Source organism: Mytilus trossulus, chromosome 6 (genome assembly GCF_036588685.1).
Source record: "Mytilus trossulus isolate FHL-02 chromosome 6, PNRI_Mtr1.1.1.hap1, whole genome shotgun sequence".
Taxonomy (NCBI): Eukaryota; Metazoa; Mollusca; class Bivalvia; order Mytilida; family Mytilidae; genus Mytilus; species Mytilus trossulus.
The window spans coordinates 83271906-83295066 of record NC_086378.1 but is presented as its reverse complement, the minus strand read 5'-3'; the positions used below and the strand labels follow the sequence as shown (position 1 = coordinate 83295066).

The following is a 23161-nucleotide window of genomic DNA, read 5'->3' as shown; positions in this document are numbered from 1 at the left end:
CGCGAACAACATTTTTTAAGTCTTATTCTTCAGTTGTGATGAAATAACGCACAGATAATTTTAAGATACTTATTTAAAATATTTCAAATGAAAATAATCCTTTTTTAAGTAAAAAAAATAATGACATCCAAAATATTTGAGAACAACATGGCCGCGAACTTAGGAAACATCTCCCATTTTAAGATCAATATTTAGTGACGACTTTCAGGATTACAGTGATCATTGTACGTTCAATTCTAATTTGAAGAGAAGTCTTGCTATGTAAATGCCCACTATAGATTGTTTTTATTTGCAGATAAATAATATATTTGTGAAATGCGTGTTGAAACCATTGGTTATCTCCCCTTTGGCCTTTGTTTACATTTTCCTTATCGGAACATCAAAGCTGGAAAAGTAATTCTTTTGAATTGAAATTTGTTTTGGAGTAACATATAACGATCTCTTTTAAGTGTTATTAATATATTTTTTAAACAACAAAATTTATGTGATGTCTGTATTCACAAAATCATAAAAAATAAAACAACTTCTGAAAAGGGGGGGGGGGGGGGGGGTGTAGGGCTTCTGATTCCGAAATCCCACAGTTCTCAATTGTAAGTCCGACATCCTGAATATCAAATAAAGAATTCTGAAGCCTTTACTTAAAAGCACCTGAAACCCGAGTCCTGATAAAGGTCCTACACCCACGAAACTAGGTCCAAAACTCAAAAGGGCACACATTTATGTAATATAAGAAACTGTCCTTTAAAAACTAGACACTGCTGGATAACTTGAACTAAAACAAAATTGGCCTATCAAAAATTCTGACTATCAAAAACTCATACGACCACTGTATGCAGAAATATGTTGAACAAACTCGGACTACAATAAGTAGATAGTTTTGTTAACAATTTTTTTCTGACTTAGGCAGCAACCATTTGGGGGGGGGGGGGGGGCTATGGGTTTTTTTTCTGTGCAAACTTTTTTTTTCGCCTTTGGCGAAGAACAATCTATTTTTTTAGCGACAAACCGAAAACAATTTTTTCTTCAGCAGCTGAGGGTGAAACAAACAATTTTTTTTTCTCAGAATCAAAAACAAATTATTTTTTTCTCCAAAAACTGGAAACAAACTTTTTTTTCCAAAAAAGACCATAGCCCCCCCAGAAAATCAAATGGTTGCTGCTTTATGAAAACAACTTTACATGTAAAAAAATTATACAGGAATGTTTGAGAAAATGATCAATTTTTTTGAAAAAAAAAGCTATATACATGATATATAGAAATGTATAAAAACATGAAAAAAAAATTAAGTTCCACACTGAAAAATATGTGTTATATGCAAGCAGACGCAAACATTTATTATAATACATATTTCTCAAGAAATGTGGAGTAAAACAACAGAGATTTCTTTTTCTCACAAACCACATGAACCACTGGGATTCAACCAATAAAAGTATGACCAGAAATACATAATGATTTATCTACTACACTGTCTTATAACTGCTGAGAATTGGAATCAAACTTATAAAAAAGAACATGAAAATATCAGTTATACCATTGATCTAATGGCTATTATATCTATATATGAAAATACACAAGCTGCTACTGCAAAGTTATTGGATATTTAGTTTTAAATATTATTATTTCATGTTATTACAGAACTTTAGCTATAGTTTTGTTCTTACTTTGGCATGTTTGGGTGATTAAATAGGTGTCAACAGTACATGTGCCAGTTGTTAGTTTAAATCCTGGGGTGATGTTCTCCAAGCTACATAAATGTATCTTAGGATTAGGACATGTTCTAAGATCATCTTATACCACATCTTTGTTCTGTGTCATGTTCTGGAAGCTATCTCAACTTAGGATATATCACATTTTTAGTCCAAACTTTAGGACACCTACATTTATTTTAATTAGGTGTCTCAAGACCATTTTATCGTCATTCTAACTTACTACAGTTTGGATTTCACTCATTACTCTATTTTTCTAAGGAAAGATGAACATGAAATGAAATGCATTATCATCTTTTTATACAACCGCAAATTTTGAAAAAAAATTCGTCGTATATTGCTATCACGTTGGCGTCGTCGTCTGCGTCGTTCTTTGATATGCTGAATCTAAAAATGAACTTAGATTTTTTATTATTGGCCCAGTTTTCAAGTTGGCCCAAATCGGGGTCCAAAATTGAACTTTTTTGATTTCATCAAAAATTGAATAAATGGGGTTCTTTGATATGCCAAATCTAACTGTGTATGTAGATTCTTCATTTTTGGTCCCGTTTTCAAATTGGCCTACATTAAGGTCCAAAGAGTCCAAAATTAAACTAAGTTTGATTTTAACAAAAATTAAATTCTTGGGCCTCTTTGATATGCTGAATCTAAACATGTACTTAGATTTTTGATTATGGGCCCAGTTTTCAAGTTGGTCCAAATCAGGATCTAAAATTATTATATTAAGTATTGTGGAATAGCAAGTCTTTTCAATTGCACAGTATTGTGCAATGGCAAGAAATATCTAATTTCACAATATTGTGAAATAGCAAATTTTTTTTTTAATTAGAGTTATCTTTCTTTGTCCAAAATAGTAAGCAAGAAATATGTTATTGCAAGATTTTTTTTTTAATTGGAGTTATCTTTCTTTCTCAGAATCAACTTAAATCTTTGTTATATACAATATACAATGTATATTCACTTTTTACTACCAACTGATAAATTTAAATAATCTTTACCATTCAGTGATAACAAGCAGTTTTTTTACATCTTAATATTTTATGATGTATTTAAATGAGTAGTTATTGTTGCAAACTCCATTAGAATATTTTAATTGAGATTAGTTTTGGAATAAGGGAAAGGGGGATGTGATTAAAAAATTGGGTTCAATTTTTCTCATTTGAAATTTCATAAATAAAAAGAAAATTTCTTCAAACATTTTTTTGAGAGGATTAATATTGAACAGCATAGTGAATTTCTCTAAGAGAAAACAAAAATTTTAAGTTCATTAGAACACATTCATTCTGTGTCAGAAACCTATGATGTGTCAACTATTTAATCACAATCCAAATTTAGAGCTGAATCCAGCTTGAATGTTGTGTCCATGCTTGCCCCAACCGTTCAGGGTTCAACCTCTGCGGTCGTATAAAGCTACGCCCTGCGAAGCATCTGGTTTATATATATATATATGCAAATAATAAAACCGAAAAGACAAATAAGTGGAAGATTTTCATTATTTAATGAACTTATTCTTTCTTTTCTTTTTATACATATCTTGTTAACATAATTTATGTTACTTGCTTCTAAAATGTTCAAAATGATCATTTAATTAATTGTAAATCATAATTTATTGCAAATTAAGTATTGATAATTAATTTTTAATAAAGAAAACAACACCCAACATCATACTTGTATTCTTCTAGAAGTCCAAGTTTGTTATAGTCCGATTTTGTGAGGCCAATTATTTTATAAGCCAAGTTTGTTATAGTCTAATTTTGTTATAGGCCGAGATATCAGGGATTTGAACTTGTCAGATATCTATCTGGTACTATATGGAATGTATAGTGAAAAGATTTCCAGGAATTTTGTGATATTCATGGACTTATATCTTTTTTGTCATTAAAAATAAGTGGCCCCCTCTATTCCTAGAAAAGTTGTTCTAAAAAATAATTCCTGTTGTAAAGAATTTAAGTTGTGACATCAGTTTAGTTACATGTATGACATCTTTTTCATTGTTCACAAAAAAAAAGCTATCATCAGGTAATGTTTCTTTTCATATCAAATCCTTCCTATATTTTACTAGACTGATAAATATATAAATTTCTTAAAGTCTCATGACAAACCAGATCAGAAAAAAGTAAATAAACTCATCAAAGATAGATACCATGATTAAAAAAGATTTATATATACGCCAGACGCGCGTTTCGTTTACAAATGACTCCTCAGTGACGTTCAAATCAAAGAGATTTTTGCGAAAATTAAAGAAAATAAAAAGCTAGAAATTAAAGGTAAATGAATTTGCTCGTGTATTTAACAAGGTATTAGATTTTAGTGAGAGAAATTTATGTATAATTGAAAAATTTATTACACATCATCATGATCACAAACTAGTCAAAACATTTACTAAATTTTATCATCGGTATAAGGAAAAATAAATCTTCAATATAACTCAACATGCAGACATCTTGTACGTTCAGGTATTTCATATCCAATCTTTTATGGTAATATTCTTAACAAAGCACAAAAATGTCAGTATTCACCTCAAAAGCTTACTAAACCTTTAAACAGACTTATTAATAAGGGATATAGTTACAATACTCACTGAGTATTACTGTTGTCAGGTCATTAAAGATTGCATATTTTGGCTTTAACATTGATTCACTTATAGGGTCTTTGCAAAACTAAAACATTTATTTAAGAAACAGTTGTTGGCATGACATGGGTTATGTTCTTCTCATATATATATTATATGAAAGTATGATACTAAACCCCTAACAGGAGGGATTGTGCCTGATATTCGTAAATGATAAAGATATAATCTTTCAATCAGTTTAATTGAGGTCTGGAGCTGGCATGTCAGTTAACTGCTAGTAGTCTGTTGTTATTTTTGTATTATGGTCATTTTATTTATTTTCTTTTGTTACATCGTCTGACATCGAACTAGGACTTCCATGACTTCTCTTGAACTGAATTTTAATGTTGCTATTGTTATTCTACATTGGCTAGAGGTATAGGGGGAGGGTTGAGATCTCATAAACATGTTTAACCCCCTGCAATTTTGCGCCTGTCCCAAGTCAGGAGCCTCTGGCCTTTGTTAGTCTTGTATGATTTTAAATTTTAGTTTCTTGTGTATAATTTGGAGTTTAGTATGATGTCCATTATCACTGTACCAGTATACACATTTTTAAGGGGCCAGCTGAAGGATGCCTATGGGTGCGGTAGTTTCTTGCTACATTGAAGACCCATTGATGGCCTTTAGCTGTTGTCTACTCTATGGTCGTGTTGTCATGGTTGTTGTTGCTTTGACACATTCCCCATTTCCTTTCTCAATTTTATTGAGTGCATTAGTAGATTGTTTTTTTTTTTAATTATTGATTTGTGTACTAGAACTGTCATGACTGTTATCATTGTAATTGGGGACCACATCCCCATATAATGAATTTTCTCCTTTTAAGTTAAAAAGCTTAAGTTTTTCTTTTTTCTTTTACAGAACAGCCGAATGACCCAGTCCCTTTGCATTGACTGAGGGACAGTTCATCAGCATGTTAAGTAAAACCAGAATGAATAATAGAAGGAAAAGTAAAAGAAATATTTCAGATGGGACAAAACAGACCAATGTCATTTCACCAACAAAAAAGGGCAAGAAAAAACTTTCCAGAAAAAGAAAGGAAGACAATCATAGAAAAAAACCAAATAAACTTAGTAGTATTGAAAAGTGTTTAACAAAATCTGCTAATGAGCCATTGAAGTGTGATACATGTAATAAGATGTTCAAAACCAAAGGATCTCTGACAAAACATGCTAGAATACACATAGGTATAAAATCTTACATCTGTGTTAGATGTGGAAAAGGGTTTGGCCGTGTAGATGTGTTACAACGTCACGCGATGATTCACACATCTATTAAACCCTATCTATGTCATACATGTGGCAAAGGATTCTGTGAAAGTGGGGCACTCGTAAAACATGAGAGAATACATTTAAATCAGAAGCCTTATTCATGTGATGTATGTCACAAAAGTTTTAGTCAGAGCAGTAATTTGAATGCACACAAACGAATTCATACTGGGGTGAAACCATTTGTTTGTGATGTATGTGGTAAACGTTTTAATAAGAGTAATACATTGACTCTGCATATGAAGACACACACTGGAGATAAGCAGTTTGAATGTACTTTCTGTAGTAAACGTTTTGTTCAACGGATTCAGTTACAGATGCATGAAAGAATTCACAGAAAGGAAAAACCTCATGTCTGCTCCTTATGTCATCGACAATTTGTTCAGAAGAATCATTTACAACGACACCAAAGGTCAAAGTGCAAGAAAGTAAAATCATCTGTTGGTACGCAAACATTGAAAACAAAACGCTCTGCGCACAACCTAAATATAACTAGCACTGATGAAGATGATGATGACGATGATGCTAAATCGATGTGTTCAACAGAACAATCTGCGAACAACAATCTTAATATAACTAGCATGGTTGATGATGATAAAGCAATTTGTCCTACAGAACAATCTGCAGACAATCTAAATATAACTAGCATTGTTGACAGTGATGAATCGAATTGTACAACAGAAAAATCTGGGGACATCCTAAATACAACTAGCATCGTTAAAGATGATGAATCGAATTTTACAACAGAACAATCTGGGGACATCCTAAAAACAACTAGCATCCTTGAAGATGATGAATCAAATTTTACAACAGAACAATCAGTGGACAACCTAAATATAACTAGCGTCAATAACAATGATGAAGCAATACCTCCAACAGAACAATCAGCGGACAATCTAAATTTAACTAGGATCGTTGATGATGATAAATCAATGTGTTCAATTAAACAATCTGCGGACAATCTAAATATAACTAGCATGGTTGATGATGATAAATCAATGTGTTCAACAGAACAATCTGCTAACAATCTAAATATAAATAGCATCATTGACGATGATGAATCGAATTGTTCAGCAGAAAAATTTGGGGACAACCTAAATTTAACTAGCATCAATGATGATGACGAAACAAGTCTTATTTAGATATGATTTAATATAACCATATATGATATCAAATAATTTATTTACATCATAGTTCAGTTCGATTTCTTGATAATTATAAAGATTTACAAATGGTCTTTTGATGTGTATTCAATAGAATATGTATTTTTTCATTAAAAAAAAAAGAAAAGTGTAAGACCATTGCTCATGTTTGTTTTACCAGACTTGCCAGTAAGAGATATTAAAAAAGGCATTATAATTACCTGAATTAATTGTGCCAATTTTGAAAGCAGATAGAGATGTAATCAAAGGTTATTGTCTTATACCATGTATACAATTCTTGCTAGTTGTTATTGAAATAAAAAAAAATTGTTTAAATGCTATTGATTTTTTTTTTGTATGTTAGCTGCATTAATTTTTCATGTTAATATGTACACAATGTGCCTTACTGAGTCAATATGTTATTTAATGCTCAAAAGTTTTGCACCTGTAACTGGTTTCTGATTGTCTTCTTTTCCCAATTTTGAATATGTTTAACATTGGTGAGTGAGGTAATTACAAGGCGGTAATATTGAAGGATATGTGTTGTTATTGATCATGTTGATATCTTTTGATTAATGAATTGTAGTGTTTTTGTCTTTTTGCCATTAGTAAACAAATCTCCTATTTTTAAGTGGGAGATGTTCATGTTCTATATCATTTATAATTCAGTAAAATTTTCAATTATAATAGCTATTATTAAAGATACCACCACTAACAATGATACCTACAGGTAAAATTTAAGGGATTATCTAAAAATAAGTATTGATCATATACATTTTATACCACCAGTTTGGATGATGAGCTAATTGACTAATAACATTTAAGATAATGAAAAAAGTCTGTTTTAAGTACCTCAGGATAACTCAATTAATATTTTTAGTATTAACAATATTATGTTTGTAATATATAGGTACTTGGAGTAATTATAACAATATGTTGTAAATATTTTGTTGAATAAAGATTTGCAAGTCTGTTAATTTTGACCCTTTGAAGTTTCTATCATATACCCATTACTAAATATTTCATTAATTCACTAATGTCATTTAGTTGTTCAACTAGAACTTTGTCACACACATTCCATTTGATTTATACACTTTCACTTCAGTCTAAATAAACACATGTCAAAGATACCAGGACTAAATTTAGTATATACGCCAGAGGCGTGTTTGGTCTGCAGATACGTCTACAAAATGACTCATTACATGCATTAGTGATGCACGAATCCAAAAAAGTTAAAAGGCCAAATAAAGTACGAAGTTGAAGAGCATTGAGGACCAAAATTCCTAAAAGTTTTGCCAAATACAGCTAAGATAATCTATGCATGAGGTAGAAAAGCCTTAGTATTAATGTCTAACAGTTAATCTGTAGTGTTGTAAATAATGTAACCACAGGATTGCAATTGAGATTTCCAGCTGTATACTCCTTAAATAATGTAACCACAGGATTGCAATTGAGATTTCCAGCTGTATACTCTTATTTTCCAAAGAAAACAGTGTTTATTGAAATATAACAGTTATCTCTTCTAATTTGATACACCCATGTTCTGATGACCACGTAACCCAAAATCTACTAGGCAAATATACCTAGAGTTGTACATACACTCTCATGTGGGATAATAAGAATCCTAGACTGATTAGGTATTTGTGGCTCAATTTGCTTACAAACTGTCATATGACCTTGACCTTTGACCATGAGAATAATAATAAAAAAGCTACTATCCTGGAAAAAAACCATCTTAGTGGCCTTATTATTGTGAAATTATTGTATAAAAAAAAATGGAATCAGAAGTAAATTAATAGCATTATTTATTTACAGCTTTTAACATGTTTAAACATCAATGTTTAGCCAAATTAATGTGAAATGTTTTGAAAAAAACACATTATACTTATTACATGAAGAAATAGTGAGAGCCATCTTGCAGATGAATTTATTGAATAATCCAGAAAAAAACATGTCCCTGATAGTTTGTCTCGCCGCCTGTGAAGAAAGTCACAGAATGCAAGACAGAGGAATTACAAACCAGTGGCAGCAGCAACAACAGCTCAAACTGTTTGTTAAAAATTACCTTTTTCAGAAGGTAGAAGACCTGGATATGTTTCCTACTTTGTTTTACAGATACCTTATGCTACAAATAATGTGTCCATCTTATGTCCATTATCTTTGACTTTATGTTTCAAAGACTAATAAAAAAATGATTTAGTCATGTGAATTTCTTACTTATTACTAATCAGACTTATTTGGTATATGGGTCCCTGGCAACTTCAAGGTCTACACGTCTGATCAAGATAAAGTTTATGTGATGAAGACCATATCTCAATTAAAAAAGCAATAAGTCAACTATATCTATGGAATGATTGTAATGTGTTCATGTCTGGCTTGCAGGTTAGATCGGACCTTGACCTCGTTTTCATTGTTCATTTGTCAATATTATTTTTTCTGGTTTGGTCTATTTGTCAGATACTATTATTAATATTTCAACTACATTTGGTGTATAGAATGATAGAAACATGTACATTTCCGTCTCAGAGGAATCATCTGACCTTGACCTCATGTTCGTTGGTCAATGCAAGAACATTTGTTTTGATATACCATTTATACTGTTCCAAAGGATAATGTTAAGATTTCATGATTTTGCCTGTTTGTCAAATATTATAAGCTATTCATTGTAGTTCAACTATATTTGGTGTACCAGTATGTAACGATTGCATCAGTAAATTTTCATTTTAAGAAACAACCCTCTCAAATCGAGGCCGTCATAATCAGAACAAATACTAGTTAGTCATCATGGCTGAACGAGACTGTTAACTATATAGAGAAAACTAACTGCCTAATTAATGTAAAAATGCAACAACAATGAAAAACAAATATGTAACACAGCAATAAACGACAACCACTGTATTACAGGCTCCTGACTTGGGACAGGCACATCCATACAGGTTGTTGCAGGGTTAAACATGTTAGCGGGGTCCAAAACCTCCCCTAATCTCGGACAGTGTTGTAAAAGTACAACAGAAAAACGAACTATAAAATCAGTTAACTGATCATATGGATACATATATAGAAATACATATAACAAAAACACAGAGTGGCGAGAACTGATACTTTAACATTCCAACAAAAGAAAGGCGCTGAATACAGATCTGAGAGTATTCAGTTGCTAACCGCTAGTTAAAAGCCAATATCAACTTATTAAAAAAAAGATGCATCTTAGACTCAATTATATCAGTCAGTACACAACATCAAATGGAGTGTAAAGACGTCAAAACAGCCAGAGATAAACGTGATCTTGTGCAATGCCAAGACACAGTAATCGTCAGATTGTAGATCCATGAAAGTGCATATGTATATAACAATAATATTTATATTGCTTTTAATTTTCAAGCCATTTCAATTGATGATTTATTTCTATGTTGTGTTGTTTCATTTATATTTCAGAATAGGACGAATGTAAGAGCCTGTTAAAATATATAAATAAAGGCAACAGTAGTATACCGCTTTTCGTAACTTCGATGGACAAAAAACAAAATCGAGTTAACAAACTAAAACTGAGGGAAACGCATCAAATACAAGAGAAGAACAACGACTCAACATTAAAATGTAACTCACACAGAAACGAACTTAGCATTATACAAAATCCGATGAGAATAACAAATATAACATCAAACCCAAATACATGAATTTGGGATAGAAAAGTACCGTGACACTTCTTATAGTAATGTGAATTCACACTCAAATATAAGAGAAAATAAACCACACAACGTTAAAATGTAACACACACAGAAACGAACTATAATAAAACACTGGCCATATTCCTGACTTGGTACAGAACATTTAAAAAAAAGAAATGGTGGGTTGAACCTGATTTTGTGGTGTCCCAAAAACCTCCCGCTTTAATGACAATGTTAAATATAACATTAAAATGACAACATAACATTACCAGACTACAATACTAATGAATAGGAGAACAAATTAGACATAGAAACACATGAATAATAGCTAACAAAAGGCACCAGGTTAAAAATTTAGTACACCAGAAGCGCGCCTCGTCCACACAAGACACACCAGTGACGTCCATATATAAAAGTTCGAAAGTCAAAACAAGTACATAGGTGTACAGCAAAGAGGATCAAAAGTCCAAAAAGGATGTGCCAAATACGACTAGGGTTTTTAACCCGCTGGATTTGTTTGCGCTTATTCTAAGTCAGGGCCTGTAGTTCAGTGGGTCTCGAAAATTTGAGATTTGAAATAACCAAAGGCTGCAAGGTGACCAGAAACATACAATTAGTAAACAACATCCCCTTCTTCTCCTCCTTTCAATACGGAGTCGTAATCTTCTTTAAACCATTATGACTCTTGCTCGTATAACCAAGATGCTTAATTCCTCCTTCATTATCAAACAAAGCAGTAGCTATTTACCATTATTATTTATTTTCAAACTGTATGCAGATCTGTGATTAAAGGAATTCTGAATGTGAGGAGCTCCTGTCAAGTTATTTGACAGGATGGTAGGGATTGCCTTCAACTCTTCTCTTGTAGCTGATGTTGTTGCCTTTTCCGGTAAAAGTTCCTTTCCAGAGATGATTTTGGAAAGAAGAAGAACCTGCACTGGTCTTTTAGGGTACGCCGTTGGTGTATGCAATGACCTGCTATTAGTCCGTGAAATGCCTTCTCAAGATAACACAATCAGTATATAGTGCTTGAATGACCATATACGTCATCTCAAGGGTGCCACAGGAAACAATCAATTTAATGGACTCCTCTTATTCCTATTTTACATAAACGACCTACCACAATCTACAACCTCTCAGGCAATGTTATTTGCAGACGACTAATCAGTTTATAGGAAGATTAAGAACAAAATGGGAAAACCATACATTACACATTGTTACAAATCCTGTAAAATAGTCTTATTCGGTAGGTCACATTCGTTTAAAGGGATCAAATCCGTTACATCTGTCAAACGAACATTCCATAAGGGTCAACCATGCAACCCCCTCCGTTTTTGGTGCGGATTATGGTCTTTCTGTTTAATTCCCCCGGAGCTCAGTATTTTTGTGATTTCACTTTTTTTTTGTATTGCTTAGTAGATTTGCTCAGTCTTTAGTTTTCTCTGTTGTGTTTTGTGTACTATTACTAGTATTTGTCTTTTTTCCTTTTTAGCCATTGCTTTGTCAGTTTATGTTCGATTTATGGGTTTGAAAGTCCCTCTGGTATGTTTCGCTTCTTCTTAGGACCTGGTGTTGGTCAACGTGATCCATGATAGTGCTATGAACAGTATGTTCCAAAAGTTAACATCAGATCGAAGTCAATGAGACTGTTCTATAGTTTGAAGCGTTGTGTGAAGACTGGTTCAATGATGGCAGCTCGCTAGTCGTTGGGGATGGTTCTGGTGTTGACAGATTTACTGAAATGTAAAGTCAGGTATAGTGATATTTGTTCAGCTGCTTATTTGAGTATTAGTATTTTAGCTGGAATTTCATCAGGCTTAGTGGCCTTTTTCCCCATTTGTTTAGGGACTTTTTGGATTTTCCTCGGAGTTCAGTATTTTTTGTGATTTTAATTTTTTGAATGGTCTTAAGTAGTCCTCGGAGTTGCCTGGCTGACTGATATCGCCCTAGTTGGAAATGGACTTGACCTATAATGGTTTACCCTTTTTTTTTAAATTGTTATTTGGATGGAGAGTTGTCTCATTGGCACTCACACCACATCTTCCTATATCTATTGATCCTATGTGTGGCATGTTATGTCCGTCCTCTTTAGAGTAGACTAAAAAGAGTATTGCTGTGCTGTGGAGTAGACCATAGATATAGGACGATGTGGTATGAGTGTCAATAAGACAACTCTCCATCAAAGTCTAAATTTATAAAAATAAACCATTATAGGTCAAGGTTCGGTCTTCAACACGGAGCCTTGGATCACACCGAACAGCAGGCTTTATATTTTAACATGTTGTATATGATACGGTCATCGCCCGTCGATTTTGTATTGTTGGTCGTTTAGGAACGATGTTAGGACCGATGATGGTAAATAGTACTTTTAACTAAATCATCTTTCCTTTTAATTGAATGTGTAATTTCGATGTTTATGTTATGTGTTCACAAAGGCAGGTCTTGGTAATCATCATTGGTAGCTTTTGCAGATGTTCCAGCAGTATATCAGATTTAAATTAATGAATTGGTTTCAATAAATTTCGAAAAGGGGTAAATTATTCGAAAACTACTTTAAAAGCAAAATGCACTGTATCTAGCATTGATTTTGCTTTTTGAATATTTACGGAGCAAATAATAACGTTCAACTGTGATCTCTTTATATGTTCAAACATTTATTGTTACTTTGTGTGTGTGTGTGTTCTCTATCTGCTGGGTTATGCTAGTAGCCTGCATACAAAATCAGAGTTTCTGCTATACAACTGTTTTCTAACAATGTCTCACTCAAATTCCGGATCTAGTTCTACAACCATTCTGGTTTTGTCATTTAGTTTAAAATTAGATTCGGTATCATTTTTACAAGAAATCTATTGGATTTTGCAACACATTTGGTCTTTTTCGATTATTTCTATTTAAATTTGGTATTCTTGGCCCTAGCCTTCATTTAGGCTTGTCAACAAACCAACAACATATAAGAGGTCGCCTTTTCTTCAGTTGTGATTTTTTACAGTTTTTAGTTTTATATACACTCCTTTATATCTAACCCTATTAACACTAATTAGTTCTTTTTTTCATTTCTTTTCATGGGTATTATTCTCACACTAAAAATCACGTGATTTCAGTATATGTTGTGATGTTTTTTAACTACATACTTATTTGACCATTGTTTTGTATTATAGATACTATTTCCTTTTCCGAGTTTTTCATTGTTGGCTTATTTGCTAATCTACTTGATGTCGTCCCGATCAAAAGCTTTCATTTCCGGGCAGAACCCAGTACAAGTGATATAAACAATCATCACGAGGACTTTTTATTTTTTTTTTGACCTTTTGATCCGAAACAATAAATTATTGTCATATTCGTTCATTTTCCAAATGTTTCTCATTGAGCAAACATGAAGACTGGTATTTCTCAAATACGTAAAGCAGGTCTAGAAATCACTGGACCCCAGTCGTTCGAAAGTCCATGGTCATAAAATTTTCTAACAGATTTCTTAATTGGCTTAAATTGAAGAAAAATTAAAATAACAAAAAAATCGAACTCCAAGGAAAATCCGAAACGGACAGTCCCCTTAGAAAATGACAAAGATAAAAAAAAACCTCACCTCAAACACATTAAACGAAAGGAAAATAACTGTCATATACTGAATTGGTACAAACATTTCCTTTGTAGAAAATGGCCAATAAAACCTGGTTGTAGCTAGCCAAACCTCTCACTTGTATGACTTTAATATATAATTCCATTATTATATTGACAACAGTTAATGTGTTGGAAATGCTATGGTATTTGGTCTGCAGCTTGGTAATAATTAGTTGTAGCATGTAAGCAATTTTAACATCTATCGTGTAGCAATTTCCTGTTTTCCTATAATTTGATTGTTTACAGCACTTATTGTTCAGTGAAAATTTGCTTCAAAGTTGTCTTACCTTTAATGGAAGGGAATGGGCAGTTATGCTTCCGTATACAATCAACCACAATTAATTACATGCAGCAACATAGGTAATTAGTTATCAAAGGTACCAGGATTATAATTTGATACGGCAGACGCGCGTTTCGTCTACATAAGACTCATCAGTGACGCTCAGATCAAAACAGTTAAAAAGCCAAACAAATACAAAGTTGAAGAGCATTGAGGACCCAAAAATTCCAAAAAGTTGTGCCAAATACGGCTAAGGTAATCTACTCCTGGGCGTAAGAAAATCCTTAGTTTTTCGAAAAATTCAAAGTTTTGTAAACAGAAAATTTATAAAAATGACCATATAATTGATATTCATGTCAACACCGAAGTGCTGACTACTTGGCTGGTGATACCCTCGGGGACGAAATCTTTTTTTTTCTTCAAATGTTTAAAAGATCGTTATTGAATCTTTTGGAAATTGATTATGTAGCAGAAGTGTGGACCTATCATCACGTACAATGTGTTTTGTAAACTTTTGGATGTTTGCAAAACGTCAAGTTGCCAATGTTTCATGTAAATTCAGAAGGAGAACACATACAAATTTTACCTACAACATGCCATCTGCAAAGTTAAATTTATCAAAAAGTTTTTTTTTAATTTGCGAAGAGCGCAAAAACCCATCGTGGCTGCGATTTTGTTCATCCCACACAACCAATCAGATGCCCCTCCTCGGCATGGTTTTTACTATCGGTTGTTCAGATGACCATTTATCTATACCCCAATTAACACAGTAGGAATTGCTTCTAAAAGTGTTGATTGTTGTAAACGTATCTATTTTATAAAACAGCACTGACGATTAAAATAGTAAATTTCTTTTAAAAATATGAAACACATGAAAGTCAGTTGAATGTTTAATCCACTATTTTCTACATAACAAAATGCCTGTACTAAGTCAGGAATTTGACAGTTGTTATCCATTTGTTTGATGTGTCTGGGCTTGACTTTTCACTTTGATTACGGTCTTGATTCACATTTTTTATAAATGTAATTAAATCTTTAACAAAACAAGGCCAAACTTCTGCATTTGTGTAATGCATTTAAAGTAAAACACAATGAGAATCGCTTAAATAATTTTAGACGGTATTTGTATCTTCATTTTTTAGAATTTCTTATACGTTATATGATATTTCAACATACCTGAAATCTGATTTTATTACAAATATACAGACGTTAAACATACGGAGGCACATTATTGAAATTTGAAACAGATTTATTCATAGTATAAATGTGTGACATTAATTAAACTGGATGATATTTTCAAGTAAATGGTCTTTATATTTATAGAAAGAAACAAGGTTTGGCTGTTATAGTTTTAAATCCAGTATTTTGACATTTGAAGATAACTTGAATGACAAGGCAGCACTTGTTCATCTAAAGAGAAGTTAAAGTCCTTCAACGACGGGCAACTGAAAAAAAGGTCAGGGTATTCTTAAAGTACACCATTTCTTAAATAGTTAGTTAAGGAACTAACAAAAACATGTCCATATATATGTAAACTCATTTACAGCACTGCATTTAAAACTATAAATAATATAAGCTAAAGACCTCTCCCGGTGCCGGATTTGTTTGCTGTGTTAAACTGAGGCCCATCGGTGGCCTTCGGCTGTTTCCTGCTATTTGGTGAGTTTGTTGTCTTTGTGACAAAATTCCTGTTTCCATTCTCAATTCTTTCATGTGTACATTGCAAAATATGATTTTTTTAATAAGAGCTTAAGAAACAGGGTGAAAAGCGAAATCATTTTTTTTTTAATTTTTAACAATCTACATATGTTTTTTTTTATCCTACAATATACACACGAAAATCGATGCTTTAGTTTTGTTTAAATCCAATTAATTGATATCCTCATGGCCGCAATTACAAACAAAGCAGAAGAAATATTTGTACTTTTCATTTGTACAATTATTGGCTGGTTGTAGGATGAAGATAAAAAAAAGTATAGATATCTGACTTAGCCATGCTAATATGCATAATTATGACGTTAATTATAACTGATATGAATTTCAATCAGAATGAAATAAATCGAAAAATATTGAATATAACCAAGGGCATAATGCACAAAATTACCGTTTTTTTTATAGGTGGGAATCAATCTAGATCTATAGATATATAGACAGAAACGAAAAACGAAGAGTAATGATAATATGTTTTACATAATAACTTCATCCGTCTTCTTTCAAAAATATATATTTCCTTTCAAAAGAAATAAAGTAAACTTCGTCAAAAATTCATTGAATGTGTGATTGATTAGTTACTGATTGTTTAACGTCGAGTGGGAAGAAGTCCACCACTACTAAGGATGAATGTTGAATTCGATTAGATAAACTATGACTAAAAATCATTATACTAAAAAGGAAAGAGAAAAAACGGATCAGGAGTGATAAAAACCCAGGACGTTTTAGTTGTAGCACTCGAAAAACATTGACAATGTAAAAAGTTTTTTTTGCAATTTTAGTTAAACAAAATATTATAGAAAATTATTTCCTGAAAAAGAAACCCAACAGAACAATAAGAATAACTATAATAAATAATGCAATTTTTTTTTAAGAGATTCTTAAAAATCACAATACAATTTTATCATAATAGATAGTTTTAATCTTTCAATATATGTTTTTACGTCATCTGAGACAGTATTTAATAAAAAAAAACATCTAAAATAAATAATTAGTATGTCACTGAACTTAACAAGGAAGTAACATGTAATTATGGGACAAGGAAGAATATACACGTGTATATGTCACAAATATTTAAAGTACTATAGTACTCATTCAAACTTCGTAAACTTTTTTAATAAACTTTGTGTTTTATTTCGACTATTTTCCACGTAATATATTTCTATATACGTAAGATATTTGATTGATTTTAAACCAGGTTTAATCGTTCATTTTTTGCGTAAGATAATGACTGTACTAAGCCAGAAATACGACAGTTGTTATGCATTCATTTAATGTGTGTGAACTTTTTATTTTGCCACTTGATTAGTGACTTTCCTTTTTGAATTTTTCTCTCGAGTCCAGTATTTTTGTGATTTTACTTTTTCCAGAGAAATTCAAATACATCATATTGATAGTAGAAAGTTTCCCCTTTTTCATCAAGCACATGATGCGGTTATACCATTGAAAGTATTTTGTCAGAAAGAATACTGCAAACAGGGCATGGGCAACAGAGGAGTGTCATACCTATGCCGCTAGTATTCAAAATTGTAAAAGCTCTTTTTACAACAGTTTAAGCTTTCTTTCACTGACTAAAACATACATAGCCAGAATACATGACGTAAAGTTAAGAAAAATCCATAGGAGGAAACGAAAAATGACAATGTAGAAACTAGAGTTAACCTTTTGATCCTTCTTAATATTGAGCATTGCCATGAGAAATGTTACCGTGGTTACTATCATTTCGCTAATAAAATAAATATTAACAAAACATTACATGTTACAGATAGAATTAATTGTACTTTGAGAAAACAGTTCTAACCTTAGAGTTTGGTGGGGGTCGTGTTGCTCAGTTTTTATTTTTTTATGTTGAGATTTGTGGACTGTTGTTTGTCTTTTCCTTGTTTTTCTTTGTTGGTCGTGGCATTGTCAGTCTGTCTTAGGAAAAAAAGCTTGATGAATGCCCATTTGGTATCTGGTGCTTCTTTAAAAAAAAAACCCGACAGACTAGCTATTCAATCAAATTAGTTTAGGTTTTGTTTTATTGTGTTGAACGGTGTTATTTTTAATTTGAGTTTCTTGTGTGCAATTTGGAGTTATATATTTTTGTTTAGGGGCCAGCTGAAGGACGCCTCCTGGTGCGGGTATTTCTCACTGCATTGAAGACCTGTTGGTAACCTTCTGCTGTTGTCTGGTCTATGGTCGGGTTGTTGTCTCTTTGACACATTCCCGATTTCCATTCTCAATTTTATTTTCTAAATAACGTATATATTTTGTTGATACATGTATAAAGAATTGTATCATTTATGAACGGACCCTATTATCATATTCATATATTTTTGCAAATGATGTAAAACGTATAGAAGAGAAATACTTAAACAGACATGTTACATGTTTATCAATTACTCCAATTTAATAGTCGTCTTTTTCAAAATGACAAAATATGGAACAAAGCAGATTTTAGCAAGAGAGAATCCGTTTGTAAGTGTTTGTTTTATGACTCGCTGACTAGTTTTATAATTGGCATTACAATGGTCAATGAATAAAAAAACATCCAATAGCAACAAATTATGAAAGTTTCACCATGGCCCAACCGTCAATGTCTTCGTAACTCTGGTATCTTTCGCCCCTCTTCTTGTTGTTGAGTCTCGTTAAAGCGTTTAGCGTTAATATCAATACAAAACAAAATCCCGATATAGATAAAGATAGCAACTCGGATATAGACAATCCGTGGCACTCTTCATACGTTGGATCAAAATCAACAAGCAATGACCCATTGTTTTTGGGAGAATGACATTCGTAAAAAGGTGTTGATTTGTCCTCAGAAAGCGCATCAAGTATTCCATAATGATCCCTCATCCAGGAACGAAACCAATGGGTGGAACAATCACATTTGAATAGGTTTCCATTCAAGTAAAGATGCTTTAGCTTTTCCACAAACTCTGGCGGAAATGATGTTTCATTTATTATAGTAATACGATTTTGACGTAAATAAATCTTTTCTAAGCTCTTAGGCATATTTTCAAAGCAATTACTAAACCAACCTACAATAAAGTTTTCCGACAAACCAATAAATTTCAAGGATGTTTGTGTTCTTAGGAGATCACAAGGAATTTCTGTTAATGATGTTTTATTTAAATTTAATTCAGTTAGGTCTGTCAAAGGATTTAACAATTGCAGGAGATCATTTTCCGTCCAGTTTACAAGGTCAGTTCCACTTAAAACTAAGTTTGATATGTTCCTGGAGATGTTAAAAACAGATTTTACTTCTTCCACTGGACTAAAAGAGAACGAATGGCTTATATCGAGTATGTTAAGCCTTGGACAATTCAACCCTGGAAATGTTGCATTAAAAGCGAAAAAGTTTGTAATCCAAAGATTTCTCAGCTTTTTCAATTTGGAGAAAACAGTTCGAGTTAAACTTTTAACAGGATTATAAGAAAGTAATAAACTATCTAGCATTTCATAATGTTCGCCATGATTATAAAATGCTTCTAACGAAGTTTCATTTATCTGGTTATGTTGCAGTGACAACAGCCTAAGACGTTTATTAGTTTCGTTCGTTTCCAAAATGTTATGTAGGTTGTTAATTTTACAGCCATCTGCTCGAAATTCTTGTAAATCACGAAGGAAAGAATATGAGTAATTTTCACTTAATTCGTTACCAGAAATGTTTAAACTAAGTGGAACTATTTTTGACGCCCGTTTAACACTCATGAATATATTTATAAATGCATTAGTTTGCAGTTCATTGGATCCGATATCGAAAACCATAAGTTTTGTTAAATTCTCGAAAATATTTGTGCAGTCAATTGACTTTATCTTGCAGTTTCTCAAATATAAACTTTTTACGCTGCTGGGTATAGGAGAAAAATCTTCGCATGATAACTTCGGTATATTATTGTTGTTAAAATTAATACAAGTTGTGTCATTCTTGAACCTTAATTTGCGTAAACGAAGTCCAGATATACCACTTCTATTTGAGAGGTTATAAGTATTCTCCGCACATTTACAAGCATCGATGTCTTTATCACACTTTAATCCGCCAAGTATATGAAAGATAGATTGAAAAAACAAAGCTTTGGACAGAAACAACCCATGTCTTCTATCCATGCTGACTTTCTGATTACACTATTATGGTACTGAAAAAGAAAATACCTTCTTGTTGAGCATACGTATAGATTTGAAAGATTATTATTTAGAATAAAATACATGCAGCTCATCAAGCAATGACATCTAAACGAATGCGTATATGATTGACCCAAATAAGGAACCTTTTGACATTAAGTTGTAAAACAAAAATCCATTGAATTTGTCAATTAGAAGACATTAATCCCACATTTCCTTATAGTAAAAAAACAATTGGGCCATATAAATGTATCTTGGGTATTTCAAAGCACCATAATTGGTTTTGGTGTTTCTATAGAATAATTTGGAATCTTGATTTTACATGGTAACTTAAGCTTGGATACAGTTACAAAAGAGGAGAAAGTTGATTGGTTATTTCTTATATTTAATGCAACCCATGTGACGTTTTGTGTACAGTTATGTACCGGACACAGTTATGTACCGGACAGAATAAAACTTAATTTATGTATCAAATATTTCTGTATTTGAAACAGAGATAAATTCTAAGAAGTGCAATTTTAACAAAGTAATAGGGGAAAACAATAGCGGTATTACACATTACAAATGTGTCACATACAATTGTATTTAGTTACCGTCTTAATGAAATGTTGTTGTTCGTCTATCTTTTTTTTTTTATATATCCACCAAACTGTCCCTTGCTTTCATTTCATCGTCACAATTTCCTGATTAAAGAGAATTTTATTCAGCGGAAAAGTACATATATTTGTACGTAAAATTGGCAAAATTGTCAACAACATGTGGCATTTAATGAATATCATTTTGATTTTATGGAGATATATTTTACTGACAAATATTAATTTTAAATCATTAAATTTTTCATATCACGAATAACATGAATCACACAAAATTACATAAATACACTATGACTCTTTCGAAATATAACAGACACACAAACAAAGACAAAGGAAAAAGAACAATTCATCAATCAGATAGACTGAATTCAACGTCTTTAAAAATAAATGTAAATGTAGAATCTCTTGTAGGTTTCAAAGGACGTTTGGGTATGACAAAGAACGCATACAGAGATAATTGGCTCTAAGGACATACCAAGTCCTCCTTTTTGGGGTATCTAAATTCAATTGTTTCATGCATTTTTAAAATGACATAAGATTTTATTGTCCCAATTGTATTCTCCTCCTATTTTTGTATTATATAGCTTCATTGCCTGTACCAAGTTCGGGATTGCACAGTTGTTTTCGATTTGTTCCGTTAGTTGATATGTCCTTTCGTTTGATGATGCCAGTTTTTTCAACTTGTTGAATTCACCCTGGAGGTCGGTATTTGTGTTTATAGATATAGGAAGATGTGGTATGAGTGCCAATGAGACAACTCTCCATCCAAATAACAATTTAAAAAGTAAACCATTATAGGTTAAAGTACGGCCTTCAACACGGTATACGTTTTTTTAGACTTAGAAAAAAAACAGACTTACCTACAGATTCTAAGGAAGTTGATATAAAAAACAAGGAAGTTACTTCTTTATATGAGTATATGTACATACTAGTAGATAAATGAATTGTTTAAATTCCACCAAGTTTCAATGAGTATTTAAATTATCCACTCTAAATTCTTAATGTATGTATATTTAAATGAATACGTTGAATGACAAACATATATCTTCCGTCATATTATGATTTTTTTTATAATTTCCTTTTGGCTATATATAACTACGAGTTAAATAATTAAATAACGCTATTGATCATATCTGCCACAGTTATTTCAATGCAATGTTATTCATACCGTTACCCGGGAAACAAAGATTTATTTGAAAACTTTCGATCTACGTGCCTGGTTAGGTATGCACTAAACAATGCTTTTACCCTGGCTATGGGTACTGTATTTTTTTTTTACTTTCTAAAAGTCACCCATGATTGTTTTAACTATATTTCAATAAACATCTTAAGAAGTTTATTTTAATAAATATTTAACAGATTTCTTTTTACCTAACCATTTTGAACCTAATTTTTGAAAAATATTAAACTAACCGGATCTATCTTTATAGCGGTTATTTTAAGTTTTATACTTATGTGTTATTTAAAATTGAGAAAGGATATGGTGAATGTATCAAAGCGAAAACCATCCGACCATAGAGCAGACAACAGCCGAAGGTAACCAATGGGTTTTCCAATGTAGCCAGAATTCCCGCACCCGTAGGTGTCCTTTAGCTGGCCCCTAAAAATATGCATACTAGCCCACTAAACACATAACGTTTAAAGAACGTTGTGGATTGGTTCCTGTAAGGTTATTTCGGACCTAAACGTTACACGAACGTTGTAAAAACGTTAAAATGAAACGTTACAAATCAACGTTCTAAGAACGTTTTGTTTTAACGTTGTGTGGAAGTTTCAGTTTGGTTATGTTAGAAGTAATACGTTGTAGAAACGTTTTATATTAGTTACTTTTTAACGTTACTTTACTAACATTCTTAAAACTTCGAATAATGTTCCTAAATTTTTTTGAAAAAATGATCTATCCAAAAAAAATAAAAAAATTATCAAATTGATAGAAAAAATGCAAGTAATATGTTTGCCGTCTTGCTAGTCCAAATAATTATGACATCTTGAAAGGCTATTATATTTTTTTCTTTGACGCCTTACTGATGTAAGGCTGTATTAAGAACAAAATAATTTCTTATTCCTTCAACATATAAATTGCTCGATTAAAAATTAAAATTCATTATTCTCATTAATTATTATAACTTTTTTCATTCAACTTTAATTTGTGAAACATGATTATCAATCATATACAAAATGATATTTGATACAGCCATTATGTTTATCAAGCATATTCTGATAAGGTTGACCTACTATTATAAGAATGATGTTGACCAGATGTTAGACAAATTTCAAAGATAGTTGCTATGGTAATTAAGGTTATAGGAAATCTAAGTGTAATGGGATAGTCACTTTTGAGACTATTTCCTGTCGTGTATTTGTAAGAAAGCAGTGATAACAAAGAAAACAAAAGAGAAAATCGCATCATCTAAAGAGAAAGAATCATGTAAGTTGATTGTTACTTTAAAAATTCTTATAT

General features: G+C 31.9%; 2 protein-coding genes across 4 annotated transcripts; one reads left to right on the top strand and one right to left on the bottom strand.

Annotated features, from left to right (window-relative positions):
* The first annotated feature begins 21 nt into the window (after positions 1 to 21).
* Positions 22 to 7701, top strand: LOC134722044 (zinc finger protein 595-like). Of its 2 annotated transcripts, none has more exons than XM_063585466.1 (2): positions 22 to 224; positions 5176 to 7701. In XM_063585466.1, exon 2 carries the CDS (start codon positions 5228 to 5230, stop codon positions 6722 to 6724), a length of 1497 nt encoding a protein of 498 aa, XP_063441536.1. In that variant the 5' UTR covers positions 22 to 224; positions 5176 to 5227; the 3' UTR covers positions 6725 to 7701. The 2 variants fall into 2 exon arrangements, with proteins under 2 accessions (XP_063441536.1, XP_063441537.1); XM_063585467.1 differs by lacking the exon at positions 22 to 224 and adding an exon at positions 333 to 393.
* A 10657-nt stretch (positions 7702 to 18358) lies between these two features.
* LOC134722041 (toll-like receptor 7) lies at positions 18359 to 21717 on the bottom strand. Of its 2 annotated transcripts, none has more exons than XM_063585459.1 (2): positions 21561 to 21717; positions 18359 to 20121 (listed from the first exon to the last, which is right to left on the bottom strand). In XM_063585459.1, exon 2 carries the CDS (start codon positions 20090 to 20092, stop codon positions 18548 to 18550), a length of 1545 nt encoding a protein of 514 aa, XP_063441529.1. In that variant the 5' UTR covers positions 20093 to 20121; positions 21561 to 21717; the 3' UTR covers positions 18359 to 18547. The 2 variants fall into 2 exon arrangements, with proteins under 2 accessions (XP_063441529.1, XP_063441530.1); XM_063585460.1 differs by lacking the exon at positions 21561 to 21717 and adding an exon at positions 20701 to 20815.
* Positions 21718 to 23161: the final 1444 nt, after the last annotated feature.

Bases quoted from the DNA above. Each gene is read 5' to 3' on its own strand.
- LOC134722044 (XM_063585466.1), top strand. From the start codon at position 5,228: ATGTTAAGTAAAACCAGAATGAATAATAGAAGGAAAAGTAAAAGAAAT.
- LOC134722041 (XM_063585459.1), bottom strand. From the start codon at position 20,092: ATGGATAGAAGACATGGGTTGTTTCTGTCCAAAGCTTTGTTTTTTCAA.